Source organism: Dendroctonus ponderosae, unplaced genomic scaffold (genome assembly GCF_020466585.1).
Source record: "Dendroctonus ponderosae isolate FM_Combo_2020 unplaced genomic scaffold, Dpon_F_20191213v2 Dpon_F_20191213_6, whole genome shotgun sequence".
Classification (NCBI taxonomy): domain Eukaryota; kingdom Metazoa; phylum Arthropoda; class Insecta; order Coleoptera; family Curculionidae; genus Dendroctonus; species Dendroctonus ponderosae.
The window spans coordinates 9966687-9986607 of NW_026018814.1; the positions used below are offsets into that span (position 1 = coordinate 9966687).

General features: G+C 33.7%; 1 protein-coding gene across 4 annotated transcripts in view; it reads right to left on the bottom strand.

Annotated features, from left to right (window-relative positions):
- Positions 1-19921, bottom strand: part of LOC109536847 (diacylglycerol kinase 1) — an 87447-nt gene that overhangs the window by 5371 nt on the left and 62155 nt on the right. For all 4 annotated transcript variants that reach the window (XM_019903262.2, XM_019903260.2, XM_048667326.1 and 1 more), the window contains 14 exons: positions 16120-16266; positions 12226-12387; positions 11170-11286; positions 10836-10960; positions 9985-10222; positions 8709-8908; positions 6841-6999; positions 3923-4097; positions 3746-3859; positions 1517-1676; positions 1200-1308; positions 982-1137; positions 724-922; positions 268-449 (listed from right to left, as the gene is read on the bottom strand). In XM_019903262.2, the coding sequence (XP_019758821.1) occupies positions 268-449; positions 724-922; positions 982-1137; positions 1200-1308; positions 1517-1676; positions 3746-3859; positions 3923-4097; positions 6841-6999; positions 8709-8908; positions 9985-10222; positions 10836-10960; positions 11170-11286; positions 12226-12387; positions 16120-16266 (2243 nt within the window). The remainder of the gene's footprint in view (positions 1-267; positions 450-723; positions 923-981; positions 1138-1199; positions 1309-1516; positions 1677-3745; positions 3860-3922; positions 4098-6840; positions 7000-8708; positions 8909-9984; positions 10223-10835; positions 10961-11169; positions 11287-12225; positions 12388-16119; positions 16267-19921) is intronic.

The window sequence follows — 19921 nt, forward strand, 5'->3', positions numbered from 1 at the left end:
TCCAATGATTCATAAAATATAAATCAGTTTTTGATTATTATTTTCATTTTTAACTAACAAAGGCTGAGTCGTACAGGAAAATTGATTGAGAGCTTTTTCTTCCAAGATTCATAATTTTGGCAGTATTTTAGTGGTAGTAGTAAGTATTTTTCGAATATAGAATCTTTCTCTATTTGCCCTATAAAGTTTCTAATCCGGAGTTTTTTTCCTCGAGGCTTATTGGCACTGTTTCATCAACCACCCTTGAATAATGTTCAATATTTTTACCGTTGTTGGTGGCTGCATCCAAGGTTCTCCATCGATTTGCATTGGAAATGTTTTTTTAGTCTTGATAGTCACAGATGAACATTGCGCCAACCTTCTTCCACTTGCCGTAATACCCATTTTCACTTGTCCCATGTGCAAGCAATTGTCCAACCCAATAACTTCAATTAGTCCGTCTCCAATATCTTGAAACAAAATAAACTAGTTCTTATCCAGAGAGTACATAAGAATATAAATCTATATGGCCTAGATTTTGGACGAAGCTTAAAAAATCTCACTGTTGGTTGAAAATTCTAGTTATTTAGTCACCGCTATTAATGTGCTTTAATAAAAGCAAAATTAGCAGGTAAATTATCTAAAAAAATTAGCTGGAATTTAGTGTTTTCTTGTCCGATTAACTTCATATCTTATAACAAACTCTATCTACAAATCTGGAAAATGCTGACTTATGGCTCTTACCTTGAACAGCTACACTTAAATCTACGGAATTAAAACTACTGGTGCTGATGTCCTTTTCGCGGCCCTTTTTCCTACTTCGCCTTGTTACTGCCAAGTGTTCGCCCCACAAATTCGATCCTCCATGCGTATAAGGTATGTTAAGAAATGTGATGCCCTGTAGTGGAAGACCATTAGCAAGATCAAGTCCCACACCGTCACACTGGAAATTACGAAAAACATTTTTGATCTAAAACATACAAGCATGGAAGCACGACTCACTTCAATTTCAATCGATTGCTGCAGATTTTTGCAGGATGCGAACAATGTTTCCGTGGTGGCAAACTCAACGTACCACAGTTTGTTCTTCATTCGACTGTTGAATCTGTCTGGATTTTTGCTTCGTTCATTATGGAATTTGTTGCAAATTGCCGCATCCTGAAACGGTGTAAGTGGCAGGTAAAACGAGGGTCCAGGACATTTGAATTGTACTGTCTTACCACTCCAATTGAAAAATAGTTATTGATTACGTTATATGGAATGCGGGTATCAACAACTTTCAGATTATTCGGGTCCAGTTGGGAGGTGTCGTATAATTCTATCGACCACCTAAAGTAAAATAAATGATATTTCAAATAATTGCAAATAAATGCAGATTTAAAAATTTTCATTCAAATTGGAAATGTTTGCTAATCTGTTGAGGAATTGGAGCAAAATTTTAAGTTAAGCTTATTTTAGTATTTCGATTGCCAGCTTTTCAATGTGCATAATAATGCATTTATCCGCCCGTAATTGCTGTGGAAATGTGAAAATTTACCTATCCATCATAATTGGAGATCCTCTCGCCACTTTATGGAGCATTTTGTGAATTGATTCGCCTTCGTATCCTCCTCCCCATCGAAGGCATCGTGCCAAATCATTGCCAGTTCCTAATGGAATTACGGCCACCGGTGGCTGACATTCCAGTTCTACTTTGTCTGTAAAATGAGGTCAGTTATTACCTTCCTCGCTTGTATTTATTAAGATGAACACCTACAGTTAATTTTGCTATACAGGTCGGTTACATTGGTATTTTCTTTTCAACAGTCGATAGAGATGAGGCATTCTTTTTCTACTTCACTTTCGTTGGTGGTTTAAATTTGAAATAATGTACAGAAAAATTCTAATAGTCTTTGAGTATATCTCAAATATGATTTGAGCTGCGTCAGTCGTTTCTCTCCGAGAAACCGATTGATTATGTGAAACTTCAGCTAGGAAATAGTGGTAGTTCTTACACAAACATAACGCCACCTATTCGCTCACATTTCAAAAATAAATTGAGCTAGCGCGCCTATCTCTAAACCACTGGATATAGCATTATTGGCAGGTTATAGAGGGAAAACTATCGGTTTGGAAATATAGAAAGTTTTCTGGGAAGACAAATTTTTAGTTTTGCTAGGTTTGGCGCCACATTTTTGGTCATATCTTAAGAACTATTTCAAACATTTCGCTCGTTTTGCTTACACTGGGTAGGTAATTTAAAAGCCTCTTTTACACTATTTGATATGTTACCTTTTTCTACTAGCTCTAACTACTGTTGATAAGAAAAATGAATGAAAAATAACTTGAAATTTACTAATGAGAAGTTTATGTTTCAACTCATGGAAGTTTCCAGAGACTTGTCATATCCGTACTTCCTTTGATTAACTATTTAACTTTTATTATTCCTTTGTATCCAGATGAATCAGCCTTGGAACTTTTATACCTAAGAAACTTGCTCTTATTTTTATTCATGATTCATTTCCAGAGACAAAACTTCAGTTAACGATACACAAACAGTATGAGTTTGCATTATAAACTATATTCGAAAAACGCTTCGTTAAGGAAATACGGGCTTAAATTGGACCTAAAAAATCAACATTTTAAATTGTTGCCAAGGAAAAAAGACATTTTGCAATAGAAACTAGATTTTTTGGTTGGTAAGTGGCGTCCGTCCTAACATAAAGGAAGCATGAAAAATATGATACGCCATTGCTTTTCCATAAAATCAAAATCACTTTTGGATTATCTGTTCAGTTCGAAAGAAAAAAGTTTTCTTTCAACTTCTTAGTGCAACTCAGCGTTTTCAAGTAAAACAATATAAAATTCTAACATCAATCTGTGATGTTCCTCATCGGCGAAAAGTATAGGAATTGCTCGAAATGTAGTACAATCAACTCATAATTTTTTTTGCACCTTAATCAGTGAATGATAATAAGTCAATGGAATTGAATCAGTGGTTCGGCCACCCAGATTCCCGGATCCTAATCCATTGGATTTTTACGTTTGGGGACTTTTCATTTTTTACTTGAAAATGATGAGTTGCACAGGAATCGAATGCAATCGAAAATCGAAGTACATATGGAAATCGAAAGGATCGATTGAGTTCTAAAGATTTATCTTTAGAACTCAATGAAGAGTTGAACTCTTTAGAACTCAATGTTTCTTTTTATGCAAAAGCAACGGCGTATCATTTCTTCCTTTAAAAACCAGATCCAGTAACTTGTTAGTACAAACGCCACTGATAAACAAGAAAATTAGTTTTTCTTGCAAAATGTGCTCTCTCTCGTTGGCCGCTACTGAATGTAAAATCTGGCTCAAATATCCACATTTTATAAATTGCAATTTTTTAGGCCAAACTTAAGTACCCTGTATTTCCTTAGCGAAGCGTTTCGCAAATGTAGCTTATCATGCAAATTCGTCTTGTTTTTCCATACTATATGGTTGCCCGAAGTTTCAGCTCTGGAAACTGGACCACACTGTATATTACATTCTAAATGAAAGGCATTCTTGATGACTATTTAAGCCACTAACCGGCCAAGCGAACCAAAATAAACCCCTTCTTCATTGTCAATAGTGTGCACAAAAAATTGTTTTTATCTGATTTTTATTAACTTACTCCGCTGCTTTCATTAAACAGATATTTTTAAAGAAGTTTTATTATTTCCATTGCAACGGAATATTGGTGAACTTATTCAAAGTATATTTTTCACATGCGTTGAATTTCATCTACACAAATATTGCTTACCCATTGATTCCAGTACCCAGCCAACGGTACCATCTCCACCACAACATATAACTTTAAAGTTCGGTACATCTTTGAACATATTGAGACCTTGCATGGGGCCACCTTGCGTGGAACCTGAAAGTATGCAAACTTGGTTTAACATATTCTAAAACACGTGCTTTTTACTTAAAAGCTTACCTAAAATATGGACTTGTCGCGGATTTAGAATGTATTGAAATTTTCGCAGAATTTTGTATCCTTGCCGACCCCCTGATTTTGGGTTGATGAAGACTAACAGTGGTACTGACGAAGGTTGCGGGGTTATTTGAAACGACATTGCTGCCTGCTTTGTTTGACTTGAAGTTAAGGAGCACTGAAAAAAGAACATGAATTATTAAAAATAACTTTGCGCACATAAAAGTGTATTACTATGGGGATCTCGCAATGTCCCTGGAAGGTGCAGTTTTCTAAAGTAATTATGTTTTTTTTTAATTTATCAAACCGACTTCAATAATAAATCAAAAGGCCGTAAACACGTATTTTTTTCAATCGATTAAACATCGGAAAATATACAGGGTGTCCCACCACGAAGCGCCGTGATCGAGATCTGGCAAACCATATTTAGCAGAAATTTGAAAATTGGGCAGTGTGCCGAAGTCATTGGGGCAGGCGAACTAAAATATTATCAAGATGGCCACACTTCCGGTTATACCGACGGTTATATTTTAAATGGACCACTGTATATAATATTAAAATTCGGATTCTAAAGGACTACTTTAATGGAATTTCCACAACATTTGATAACTATTAATACAAAGTGTTAAAAAAATTTATTTCAAAATGATGTTGAGGAAACGGCCCAAAAAAAATTTTTTTTTCAAATGGAAACCCCCACTTTTAATAGTTTCATCTTATTCAGTATTAAAAATAATGGTAAGTTTATGTAAGGTGGTCGATGCCAAAAGTGTTTAGTTTTCGAAATATTTTAAATTGAATGTTTTCATATGGCTGTTCTGGCGCATCTTTTTATAAATGCACTCTCAGTTGCCATGACAAAAGTGGCAATTTTTGAGCCAACTTKAATTTAGAGTCTCCCAAAATTCCCCAAATTGACTTTGTGTATGCGTGAATTTTGCGAACAAAATTACCGAATTTATTAAATAAATTCGGAATTGGCCAAGAAAAACACCCTGTATGTAGCTAGATTCTGTAGTTTAGTCTATGACATCTTCAAATCTGGTTTTCTAGCCGAAACCCATCTAAAACGTGAAGAATATCCCGAACAATTCGTGGAATTTTCGTTCATCCGATGGCAGACGGGGAAACCCGAAGAATGGGAATCGCCCCGTTGCGAGACCTTCGTCGAAATGCGCAGAATTCGACTCCGGCCAATAGGAAGAGGGGTTGCCCGAGGAATTTGAACTCACTCTACCGTCCGAGGTTTCGATGCGCATGAATACCGCTTATGAATGAATGTGTAGTAAAGTAGCGTAAATGATACATGAATGCATGAATGGAATACCGGAGCTTCTTRTTTTAGCTCGATGGTGGTAGTTTTCGCATGTTGAATGAATTCACGTGRGGCGTTTGGGTATTTTGAATATTCACTGACCCAAAATAGACTATTTGAAAATTATTTTTCAAAATTTTTGATGAATTCTTAATATAACTTTATCACATTCTTCATAAATAATAAATAAGTTCAAATAATATTTATTTGTATAATTTAAGCGTCTGGTCATGATTATTAACTATTTTCGAAAGGTAACTGACAGCGGTACGTATTCCTTTGGCATTTGATAGTATTAAAAATAGTCACTTTTGTCATGGGAACTAAGAGTGACATTATTTAAAATAAGATGCGACAAAACAGCCATATGAAAATATTAAACTCTAGAAAACTAAACACTTTTGGAATATACAACTTTACACAAACTTTGGTTTCAGGATACTGATTGATATAAAGTTATCAAAAAGGAGGGTTTCCATTTAAGAAAATTGATTTTGGGCGGCTTTCTCAACGTCATTTCGAAAATTATTTTTTTAACACTTGTATTAATAGTTATCAGCATTTTGCCGAACTTCGATTAAAGTAAGCCTTTTTCAACAAGAAATRCGACTCAAATTAAGCAGCACATATTTCCTTATAGRAAAAATGAATAATTATTCGATTGGCTGCAACTGTAATTGTTTTCATAAAAATGTTTTTAAACCTGGGTGATTTTGTCAGACATATTACGAAACAGTTTCAGTTSTGGGAACAGCAAGGCTTTGCTCAATGCAGTTATTTACTCAAAAAATTACCAGACTACGGTCTGTATCTTATCGATTATGTGCATCCTTATTTAAAATTCTGGGTAAACATTAGGGTAATTTTGAATTTCAATAACATTAGTTGTGAAAGCATTAATTGGCCAAATCCGTTTTAGTTACTGAGCACTTATGCCTTTGATGAAATGGAGATTGGTGCTTTTGCTGGCTCTACCTGACAATAATTACCCAATGAATATAAGCTTCATTGATTTCATTGGTAAATGCTGGGGTTTTGACAAAATTAATTAGAGTATTATCTAGTCCCATTTTCCTTGCCCGACCCGATAACACTAACCCAACAAAACTCTGCTCAGTATTTCGGAACGTTTTAAATTCATTGGCTTCTAACATATTCCATTCGTTGCTGCTTAACTATTTTGGATCCAATTCCTTCCAAAAATATCCTGGATAAAATAGCAGGCTAATTTTGTACTAGAAGGCGTATTTCAATAAGTTTCACTTAAAGTCCTTTAAAAGTTGGCAAAGTCTCCAATATACTGTTGAAAACCAGTTCAGCGAAGTTCACCCGTTCGCTAACATGGCATGAATAATAAAATTACAGCAATTTTTGGGAAATTCCGTTGTTATTTTCTCATAACTTGCAGACTACAATTTCCTGAGGGCATAAGGCTAAATTTATTCGGAAATGTTAAGAATATTCTAGTTTTATTTTTCATTTTCGCGCATAAATGTATATTAGAGTTACAGCTCTAGTCTGTTTTCTGACTCCGATTTAATTGAATACATGTTCTTTTTAGTGTGGCGATTTTAAGAGAACATCGAAAACATTTTCCAATACTTACAATACTAACATTGTCCCCACCATATCTGGATCCTCTCTTTTGGACAGATCTTTGTCTGTCCAACACAATTGGACAAATAGCTGTAGGGGGTAGAATGTGTACTGCATGTTCTCCAAGCCCACATTCCGCCTTCACTTGGGAAACGCATTTATTGTGCAGCTAATATGGATAGAAAAGTTGATATTTCAGTGAATTTAAATTAACTTAATTGACTTTAAATCATTATTATAAGTATGTGTCTGTTCTACCCCAAATAACGTTCATCCGCAGATAGCAAGTTCAAGGAAATACTTCTGGAACAAATAGACGTTCAGGGTTCATCAAGTGTTCTAAAAGCGGGTTGCCTCCAATTCGTCTCTAGATAAATATCCCAGAGAATAATTACGATTGCTGGGCGAAAAGATTTAGTGACGTTGGATGAAATTTATAGTCGTAGTATGGCTGATTGAATTTAGGCCATTTCCTACAAATCAACTGATTAAATTTATTGGAAAAAGGACATCAGTGTTGGTTCGATAAGTGAAGATAAGTAAATGTCTTGGATGAGGTTAAAATTATTTTTTTATATAAAAAACATTCAAATATATGTTTATGGAAGTAACAATTCTAGCTGAGAATATATCCTGTACAATATCGATTTTATTTTTGCGAACATAACTAAATATACTTAGAGACACCGTGCCATATATTTGTATAGTTATATTCTGTATTATTTCATATTGTTCATTTACTTCTTTTGTAAATGTACGTATATTTACTTATCAGTGAAAAACTGCTAATTTATTTATACATGCCGAGTGAAATCTGTTGGGATAAATCTTAGCCGAACGACCATTTCTTTTTTCGTTCTTGGGCCAATTTTCCCAGGTCACAGTGCAAGAGCGTCCCACATTTAATAATTTATGTCCACAGTTTCAACATAAGAAATTTCACTTGATACAATTACCGATCGAAACTGCGGCTAATTTATTCCGTTTCGTAAATAATTTCTAAAGTTTTCTTGCTGGGAAATTGTTTATTTTCATTTTATATATATATATTATTTCATATATTAGTTCAACTATCATGACTAGACTATGCTATCATTAATTTCAAAACGCCCTTCTTCAAATGGCATGTCTTCCATCAATCTTAAAACCGAGTATTATAAAAAACGGATTGCACTTATAAGTTTCTGGACCAGCATAAATTGGAATCGGTTAGACTCGTTTGGAATTTCAAATCCAAGCTATTCGCAGGTTTGTAATGTCGAAAACTTGTAAGTGAAGACTGAAAACTACAATTTTTGTCCTTGTCATTTGTTTCATAAAAACTTAATAGCTTATTTTATTTAATTTTTAACTGATGGTTTCGCTACGTGCGAATTTCGAGAATTTCCTTCGCTTGTTCCCAGTCAATTTTCTTTGGTGTTGTAAAGGGATCAGCAAAAAGACTTTTCTTCATTCTGCCTTTACCAGTCTGGAGACGGAGGGATTACTCGACTATATTACGAGATCCGAGCCATTGAATGGAATCAGATGAGATTTATCGATGGAATCCGGCTGATGAAATTTCATCTCTCATCTCAGTTGCAGATTATATCAGATTATATTGGAGAAAGGCTATCTAATTACCGGTGGCGTACTGCTTGAGTTTCACTGCCGAATGTTCGCTTTCGGTTCAAGAGGCAAATTTACTTATTTTTAGAATTGAATAGATAAACAAATATTTAATATCATCAAATTACCGTTCTAATGAAAAAATTCCGAACTTTCGGCATTTGCCTTGAACATGCTAGCAGAATTTCATTTATATAATTTATGAAATTGACAAATTTCGGGCGTTTTGTTATTCCAATTTTTTTTCTATGGGACATTAAAAGTTCTTACTGTAATCTGGCACCATCTGCAATGCAAGCCAGTAACCCCAGCTTTTACCGGTTTCCGGCATCGGCCGCATTTTCCATGGCAATTTCCTTCCACCCAATGGTGCAGCAACGTTTGTGAAGACTTCTTGCTCTTGACGTACGTCGCTATGCAACTTGCCGGCGCTCTGCCTACACAACGTTCGTGGACGGTATATTTACAAACTGAAAATGGAATAGAATAAAGCTGTATGTGCCAGTTTTCCGGTTAAGTAGGTGGGCATTCATACATGCAGAAACTGTAAAGCTCGGATTTTCGAATACACAGAAAATGATGTTTCACGTTCCAGTTTAGTGAAAATGGAATCGATTTTTATGCTTTTAGGACGGAGGTGAATTCAACTGACGGCTGTTTAGTTGAAAAACGTTTTTTTGCAATGTTGTGTACATAAACGTGCGACGATAATTTTTAGAAATAGACAACACTTTTTACAAATAGCAAATCCGGTCCAAATAGAACAAGATGAAAACAAGCAAAATATCATGAGAGCCGGAACTGATGAAAAAATTAATGAAGGAAAAAAACAGCTAAGAACGTGTTGGTTTGCCATTAATTTTTGTAAAACCTGTAAAACATAGCACCGTCATAAATTAGCTTCAGAAATATATAGTCGTTCCAACTGAAGAAAATTCGGGGACTAACTAAGAAATAAATAGATTGGTCTGAAATACGAAACAATATTAAGCATTTGCAATGCAAAGGAGCATAAGCTTGCATAAGCTAAGCCAATAAGCAAAGTAATCTTGATTAATAATTTATTACTTCAGCTTTGCTCTCGTTATTTTTTAAACATGAATAAAGTCTATTACAATGGAAAAAAGAACACTTATATAAATGGATAACAATCGATCTAAATAAAGAATGAAGACTAGGCAGAAAGAAAAGTAGCAGAAATAATAAAATTAAGAATAATGATTTCAAAAGTGACAAAGTCCGGTTGACAAAAATCGTCACATTGTGATAAGTAAAATGTTCCTCAGGCACCTTCGAAAAAAATACGCTGAAACGTATTCAAACGTGTTTTTACATGTGGACACTGCAGCTCGATTATAAACTTACAAAATAGCGGAAAGTCAACTATGAGTTGGCAAATAGGGAAACTCATCAGGAACTGGAGGCTAAATTACCGACAAAAATATGCGACAAATGATGAGAATGAAATACGTATTTTTAGAAGTTGCCACTTTAACAATCTGCAACATAACATATCTTAAATTGTTATATTTGGAACTTGACTTACATGTACAACATAGGCCTTTCTTGCCCAATCCTACCAACATATTCAGACACAAGTTACAATAGGCTGGTCGGCTGAAATGCTTCAATCTCCATAAATGCTTGCCATCTTCTTTGACATTGGAATCTAGTCCTAAAAGAACTAGCAAAGGAATTGTTGTTAATCCACCTCTCTTCCACTCTTCCAGTGAAACTAGACCATCTTTGTTGAAGTCTATCTCTATCATCATGTCTTGTAAAATCTGCAAAATTAATTTTAAGCAGCTCGGTCATTTTATTAAATTCTGGCTGGACGCGGCTGCGGCGAGTTTAAACTTTGTTGAGTGATTAGATTTGCACGTAAAATGCAGACATTCTAATTGAGAGCAATTTAAACATGCTACTAAAGTTTAAAGTGAGCGTTTTTCATAATTCAGCTAATATTTCAATTTTGCTGAAATATTATTCTTTTTGCCAAAATATCCTTTAGATGATATTACCGCTTTATAGCGCTTAATAATTTATGTATGACTTTCTTTGCATATTAAATCGACGCTTTCTTTCTCGAATATTATGTTTTATTAAACAGTTTTGTTTCCATGACTGGAGGTTAATAAATCATGAATTATTGTAGCGTAAAGGTGCTATAGCTGTTCTTTCATTTCGCGGAATTTATGTCCTCATAAAACGCTGGATTCCGATTTGCAGGAACTCATACATTCTTAGAAATGAAGCATTGCCTGAATTGCTTCGTGTATAATTGAAGTAAATTGCCGTGCCATTTTAGTGGCTTCATTTGCATTACATCCAAAAAAACACTTTGTTAACAATTTCAGAACAAACAATTCGCTAATTGAAGTAAATTGCCATACTTACAGGTTTCAGCTCTGAAACGTCCCATCCCAAATACTCAGCTACGGTCATCATTTGATTTACTATACAATCCACTTCGTTCTTGTCCAGGTAGCCATTTCCATCCGTATCGTACAGTCGAAACATAACTGATAATAAAGAATATAAGATTAGTAAGTGATTTCGTCCCAGAACAAAACTGTTAATTTAAATGCGAAATTCTTAAACGTTTAATAGTCGAGAATTCGTCGACAATCAAGGAGAAAGCAGCCTCCAAACACCAACGGGTGCAAGATCTTATTATATAAATAAGTGCTCATTACAAAGCTCTAAAACAGTATTCAGGCTCTAAACTTACATTCTAATTTATCTTCGGGTCGCCCGGCTTCAAGTAACGACAAATAACAGACAATGTCTTTTAAGGACACCTTTACGCTATTGACTAGCACCGTGTTTTCAAGAAGATGTCGCTCATCTGAAAAAGTAATTTTAATATTATTATTATTTTATTTTATCAATTATAACTAATTGAAATGTTCAACTTAAAATAGGCAATGGATGTTTGAAACTTGACGATGACTTTTGTAGCTTCTGTTATTGATTAATTATTTAAAAACATGTAATTAGAATCTTCGTGGTTCTATTGTTCTATCGATTTAGCAATTTTGTAATTAATACGCGGTATGGAAATAATTATATTCTAACGTTCAGCTGTTACTGTTTCAAACGTATTACTGCCTTGAAGCTAAATCCATATTAGGTAGCCGATCTCATATATTGTTTTATGGTCAAGTTTGTTGAAAAAGTTGAGGATTTTCTCAAAATTTCGGCCAAGGTAACGGTCCCAATTTTAAGTTTATTAGTATCTAAAATGTAGTGAGTGTGGCGAACACATTTTCATGTTCATTCATTCATTCGCTTTTTGTTAATTTTTGTGCCCACATATACCTCGACATTCCAAAGAATATGCGATAGTTGAAGCATAAAAATATTTATTTGTGTATATCCGCCTTTTCGTTGTCTTCAAATTCAAACGCAACCCTTAATCATTTTGCGAATCAGCCTTATGAGTTATTTAAGACCTTGCCTCGCCCAAAATAATACGACATTATTCCAGGTTTTCATCTGGCATTTATGATTCGCAGATAACAAAATTTATTTTCTTAATATGCTCGGTGTACGTGACACAAATTTATGAATGTCGGGTTCAGATAATATTCCCAAAGCCTTAAACCTCTTTTGAGTTAATGGCATATTAGTGGTACCTGAGGAGAATAGCAAATTTGATCGTTGATGAAATATTTGCCTTGTTTTAGGTTACTAAAAAATTGCTTGTCGAGGTAATATTACGATGACGGATTTCTTGATTATAATTTAATTAATAAAATGTGATGAGTCGATCACCAATCTCTACCTTCTAATTTTCCATTATTGACCAACAAAGAGTTATTGGATTTTTTCGATGAATTTCGTGAAATCTGGCTATGCGAGGGGCTGGAATCAGTGCTTTTTTTCCCAACAGCTTCGTGACATGAATAGGACGTGTGTGTTATTGTCAGCATTGGATGGACGCTTCCTGGAAATAAAAGAATTACATTGTACCCAAGAGTTTTTTTGTGGACTCGATTTCCAGGAAAGTGAGTTGTAGAATTCCATTATTTTATATAGTAAGTAGAGTATTTTAAAAAGTAATTTTTTCATGTGTACCAATACATATTGACATAATTTGTGAATAATTGTAATTTAAGAGTACAAATTAAGAAATGTATTTGATAGATACATACTAGCCATCGATACGGAATCATGTTATTTCAACTTTACGTGTTCGATTCTGAATTGCAAACTTTATTTAGACCCAGCCTTTAACACATTATTGATCACATTGCCAATGAATTAAAAACGAGGCTCTAGTTGTATCAGTCTCTAATTTAAATAAATTAAAAAAGACATGAATATATTGAACTTCGAAATGCTGTTTCCGAAACGGATTGGCGGGTAATTTAGTTGCACCGGACGGAATTTTAGCTTAGCGAGATACGAAATTGAAACGTCACGTCGTCATTTGTCTTTGCGACCGACGGATCATCAATTTTTCGAAACGAGTTGCATCCCGAATGCAGACATTGAAATAGAGGGTATTTGCCAATTTTACATGACATGAACATGCAACGTGACCAGGAAGTAAAATAAACCTTAAAATGAAATAAATTTGACAAGGGTAAACCGTACAGTTATTGGCCAGTTAAGAAAATTAAATTGTTTAAAAAACATAACTCCAATATGAAATATTCTAGAAGCAAGTTGAGTAGGGCATTCAATTGTATTTTGTATACTAGATTAAAGGTACCATAAAGAAACTGCAGGCAAATTAAATTAAAAAATTATATCTTTCCCGGCATTTAGTTTCGCTGTATTATTTCAAAAAAATTCGGATATTGCTGTGAGGTAAGGTGAGCACAAGACAGTCGTTCTGTTTGTTTTGGTTATCTGGCCAAGCTAAATATTCATCATATTTGCACTCTCAAGTGTTTTCCAAAAGCTATGGTTGTTTCACACCGTCTGCCTATAAGTCGGCAGATATTTRCACCTCTTGAACTTCTATTTCAAGATTAGWGTCCTCGGGCATTTCATTTGTTAGTGTTTCTGAATCGCTTACCTCATTTTCAGCATAATTTGTTAACACTGTCACATTTATTGTATCTATTTCCCTTTTCATGATTACATTTCCATAGTATATAGAAAGTGATGAAATGCTCATCTTAATTATGAATAATGGTCTCTTAATTATCAATGTATTCGAAAGAAATCTGCTATAGATGTTAACATAGTCTATACAGTCATTGGCCGTAGGCTAATAAATGTCTAGGATGAATATATCTACACTTTATTTTGACGACAAATACCACTAGAATATTAAAAGTGTTCTGTGCAAAAAATGTATCAAATAGAGTACAGTTTTGTAAAATACAGTTATGGTCAACTCTGGCTAATAACTGAAATTGCATTACAATTACTATACAATTATTGGCCATTTACATAGAAATAAGAAACATGCTAATTTACTGTAACAGCAATGAATAATACATTGTAACTTCCCTTAAGAATTACCATAAATGAAAATAAATAATGATATTAACACTTATTGAAGCAACATGTGCACTGGAGTTATAGTGTGATCTTAACAGTTTCCATAAGATTTTAACACGGTTTTACCAAGTTCGGTAACCTAATAAGAAGATGCCTATAGCTACGGTAGGTGTTGTGCAGATCAACCTCACCGTCGCGATKTTTTAAAAAATAGAGTTTGAAACCAAACGTTTGAAACGGCAAAGCCAATTGCTGTACTGTTTACCCGATTTTTTTTATAAAATAAAAGARACAATTTTATTTTTCACAATTTAATCAGCTGAGACCGGATGCACKTAAATTTAGTTCTTATAATTTATCTTAATTTGGCCTCAGCCCTCYTAGGTTTTTTTAAACCCTACAGRTTTAAGGGCAGAGGCAATGCTTCAGAAAATACGTTTTTCTGTAGTATCTGTTGAGTTGAGAAACGAGTTAAGTAGTAATTTTTCGTTAATTAATGAAAAATGTACAGAGAGACTAAAAATACAGTTGAGTCCGGATATAACGAACTTAAAAAATGAACTAAAACTGGTTCGTTATATCCGGAGTTCGCTATAAGCGAATAATAATGCAAAAACACGTGGTGTATGTTATTTCGTTATTTTTACATAGAGTAGTAGAAGTTAGTAGGTATAACTAAAAATAACACAAAAAGATAAACAGAACACAATTTGAAATCTACTTCATAAAGTCTGCAATTTTTGTTTGTACATTTCTCCTGCACAAATAGATGTTATTTATGTAGTTTTCAAGATCACAAAATGACTTCCAGATATGATTAGGAACTTGGCGTGATTGTAGAAAATTCCGAGTTTCGRACACTTTTTTTGTCATTTCAGAAATGGTTGGAACAGCATTAGTGTCTACAGTAGAATCAGCTTCACCTAAATCGTCATTTTACTCATTATCGCTTAAAGCTGTAGATGAGGTTACGAAGTCTATAATTTGCTCATCGGTCAACATTTCTCTTGTAAGAATACCATTATCAATGCTCACATATTCGAAGAAATCGAAATCACTCAATTTGGTTTTAACTTGTTCTTCGACAAAATTGTGCACATCTTCATCTGAGTTTATTGAGCTGTTGTTGAGCGTGGAAGTTTGTTATAAACCGAAAGTGAATATACAACTAACCCAAAAAGTGATCGTTATATCCGGAAGTTTGTTATGAATTTTATCGATGACGTTTCAATTAAAGGAGAAAAGTTCGTTTTAACCGAAAGTTTACTATAACCGGGTTCATTATAAGCGGACTTTAATGTATAATTATTCCAGAAAAAATGTTGGAAATGTATCGAACAATCTGAAATGATTAATAACTTTTCATGCGAAATTCATCTCGAAGAAAGGCAAAATATGTTTAATTTTAGAATCATGTCTATTACAGATATGTACATAAACATGCGTATAATATTAACTAAATATAAGATGCATTTATATTTATAAAATAATAAGGGCATCAAATTCAAATTTCATAATTTCTATTTAGAATGGAAGATACAAATTCTATATGAAGCAAACAAAGTGGAAAATCTTTTGCCACTTATGAAAATGCATTTTTCAGTGTTTTATAAATCCTATGGAATATTCTTATAACTTATATTAGAATAATGTATGTTGGCGCAAATAACTCGCAAAAAACGTAGTTTCAGTGTTTTTCATGATTAATAACTCCCATTAAGTCCGTCTATGAAACTAAAATACTGCAAAGTATGTTGGTTTGGAAATTGCTGAGAATCGCAGGCTTAAAGAATTTCGATAGCAAACACATTCTTCGCCAAGTTATAGCCTTGCGGTTGCAGTTAAAGGAGTTTATAAATTTTATTTATTTCCCCATTTAATGGTTAAATGGCATCTGGTTGAGCGGCTACACGTCTTGCTGAAAGTTTTCGGTTTAAAAAGGTTTATTGTAACTATTTCATGGAAAATAAAGATGATTTGTTGACGATTGTATTAAATAGTAAACACAAAATGAAAACTTTCATGTTTTCTGATTTTTCATGTTAGTTTTACAAATATGTTAAAAACAAAATCCCAACACATTTAAACTGACAAAACGAAAGCCAGTACCAAACACATTACTTAAAATGCATTTGCGGGTAGTTGTTTCATGGTTCTCAAGAATTTTCTTGATGACCGTTATGCGACTTCTAAGAAAATTTTAGCTATTAGAAAAAAATACCTGATTTTCCTTTATTGGAACAGTCACAATCCGATTTGTGATGTCCTAGTAGTGTTTCGCTTAGACCTTGTATTCTTTCGACAAATGTCTTCGGCTTTTCATTGGGTGTGCTCAACTCACTAATAGCATTCAAGTTCGGAGAAGAACCTGAAAATAAAACAGTTGTATAAATCTATGGAATAAAAACGTTGCTAAATTTTAGTATAAATAATAATATAATAGAATTACACCGCCGTTTACGCTTCCAACACACACAATTTAAAGGAATCAAGCTCGAATCCCTAAAACGGTTAAACAAAATGCATGGAATTATGAATATATAAAGAGAGGAAGCTCTTTGATCCAAAATGAGTAGCCAAGAAGCGGAATTTTTGTTGAATATATTTTGGCCTTTATTGTTTTGCCTTTTAATATCGAATAATAATAAAACCTCCTTCGTTATAAAGATGCGAAGTAACTGGCAAAGGCATCATACAATGGAAGACCTGTACAAAGAGCTTCTTTCAGAAATATAATGTTATAAATTTCCACATTTTTTTCATTTTATTACTGTTCGGATTAAATGTAATACGAAATTTGATTTTCCTTTCAGGAATTAAAATTTCAAAATTACCAGCACAAAAGCATGAAAAACCTCAATAATTGTTTTAAGGAATTTATAAAAGGTATGAGCTTTATCTCGGAAATGAAATGGAATATTAGGTTGACGCATCCATGACGAAGCAGGAAGTCGAAATTTCGTTATGAAAAAGTTGCTTTTGAAACTTTTCGCTTCTCCTCTACATTGGTAACAATGCTGATAATGAAGCTTCATAACTTCAAGATCGGAGGGTAAAAGTAACACAAGTTTCCAATTCCATAATTGTGCTAATTAGTACTTCAGTTTTTTATTATTTCTGTTAATTACTTTTGTCGCGAATAAATAAAATAATTTATAGCATCGACTTAGACTGTGATATTATCCATATGTTTTAAGTCTCCCTTTAATACAAATTTTTAATTTATTAAAAAGTAATTGCTAGTAATAAGATTCCAAGTTTCATTTAATGCTAAAATAAAACTTAATTTATGCTCACACAATCTTCAATCGAATCTCCAACATGTAATTTTGCCGAAAAGCCAATGAAACTTGGGGTAAAAGTAAGCGCATAACTGTTTTCAAAGTCTATGAATTTGCATTGTAATAGGACTCACATTTGCATCCTAGGTGTGCTGCTTTAAACATGCTGATAATGTAATTACGAAGTTCATGAAACAATTTTCCGCAATCTGAAGCCGGCGTTCACACGTAAATCTAACAAAATACCTGTGAACTTACTGCCATAGGTGTTAAGTTTGTCTGCATTTAAAATTTTTTTTTTGGGCGAAAAATTTGTTTAGTTACTTCTTGAAAAGGACGGCATTGGTTGCTCTTTAGAGACTGGTTTGAACCGAATTGATTTCCACTTCTCTACTATCATTTAAAACTAACAACAAACTGCTTCTATTCGGTCATCCGGGTGAAATTTTCACTTTATATTCCATTAAACTAGTTCGACCGACGCAGTTGTTAGCAATTGCTGCCCGTATAAATTGCACTTAAAGCCACCAATTACATGGAAGCAAAATAAACCGCTCAATTTTCTGCTTCTATATATTGGCCGAAACGTCTAGAAAATCACAACGAATGTTATGAGTCTTGTGCTAGCTTTTAGGAAATAATTTACTTTACTGGATGCCGGAAAGTGGACAATCGTTGTCCCTAACTGTATAAAATGGCCTGTATTTTAACACCTAGAATTAGATGATGTAATTTAAAAATTAACTTATACTCTATTTGGTGAATGTGGCTAAAAGTTTTTGCTAATTCTAAAACACTGCATAAAGCGGCTGTAAATGACAGCCTCGTAAGGCTCTGTTATTTGTGTTTTGAAAAATAGTTCACAAATCACACTTTATTTTCTAGGAAAATCTAATTAAATTCTAATCGAAATAACAAAAAGATTGTGCGTTCAATCAGCAATATCGAATTTATACTAGTAGGTTACAAAGCTGACGTTTATTTGCTTTGTTATTATCTGTTATCATTTTTGTATTTTCTGTTTTTTTTTTGTATTTTGTATGTCGGTTATGATGAGAAGTTACCGAAAAACGAACTCACTTTTATGTGAAAATAGGTTTTGTACAATACAGCCATTTTCGTCGATAAACGTGATCCACATGCACGAAAACCTATCTTTTCGCCACCAAAATCCTTGTCGATCGTCAGGAAACGGAGATAATCCTTATCCATAATCCCTGTAGGTAGATTTTGGGTCTGTATTACGAAGATTTACCCCTCAGTAAGCTGCTATTATTTCTTTGCCACTCTTTTTGGTGCCATTTAAATCCGACTTATTTTGAAATAATTTGTGGGCGACTTTTTGTCAGAAAATAATAAAATGTGTAATCGCCTTCTCACACTTTATCAGTTTCAATGAATAAAATATATTTTCAAATATTTCGATTTACATTTATACTTTTATTTGCCGATTTACAGTCAGCGTGTTTTCAAATCGTTCTCAAATGAAATATTGACTAATTTTTATATTTAGCTTCTATTTAAAGTGTGAATGTTCTGCATAATCGTATAAAATACTCCTCTGTTTTGTTTCTTTCTAATTTTTGAGGCATTAGGGAATTTCTCTATTTTAAACATTCGGTCTTGAATAGTCTGTTGGGTCAATTTTATTATTTCTAGCTGCTAAAGCAAAGAAATAATGTGAATGTAGGATCGACAACCTTCTCAAGAGTGATAAACATACAATAAAACCAAATAAATGCGCTTTATATCACTAGTATTGTAAATACTGAGATTTTATATGCGTAGCATATTATATTTCTATTATGAAAGTTATGCGTTTGCTTACTATACTGCGTTAGATAAGATTCCCTACGGAATAAATCTGTGTATGAGTAAGAGGTACAATTTTTAAATTTTCAGCAGAATTATTAACTATCAAGCTGTGCTGTAAATGTAACAAATTGGCTCATCCTCAAAAGCGCTCGAAAGTTGGATACGCTCGAGGTTTCCCACTGATTACTTTTATCTAGCTTTAGACGAGAAAACTTTAGTATTTGCACATTCATTCATTGAAAAGAATCAGGTTACCGCCAAGATTTCATATATTTATCAGGGGCATTAAAATATGTCGGTATTGATTTTTTGCGCTGGATTCGTTCCAGAGGCCGTTTGAGTCCCATCTCTGAAATATATCCCGACTTGAGAAAATTAGAGTCGCATCTGAATTTTTATTTTTTGAGATCATTCGATACCAGGGCCATTCCGATGCTTCTGTGCATGATGTCGCAAATTTATAACCTTCATAAACCAAGCGAAGCCAGAATACATAAATGGGTATTAAGAGGGGGACACAGAATTGGAAGAATAGACTCAATCGAGTCTTAATAAACTCGAAAAATAATACGCAAAACTGGCCCGGTTAATAGAAAAGTTTGTCGGAGGATTTACTGGCGTGAACCCAAACTCTCGTTATGGAACGAACATTTGCTGGGACTTTTCGCAGGACTGCTTTAGATACTTTGATCAAATTTGTTAATGTTTGTTTCAATGCAATATGGCTTAACAGTTGATGGAATTGATATGAATCTGTTAATGACCTTCATATAAGAGTTTGGACCCAAGTCGCATAACAGTGAAACCACTGCTATCTCAACAGAGAAACTCATTCTAAATGAAAAAWACACATTTAAAGCGAAAAATTCAACAGACTAATCGACAAATGAAGATTTTTAGCCACGCCTYCAGGAGGAGCCAAAACAC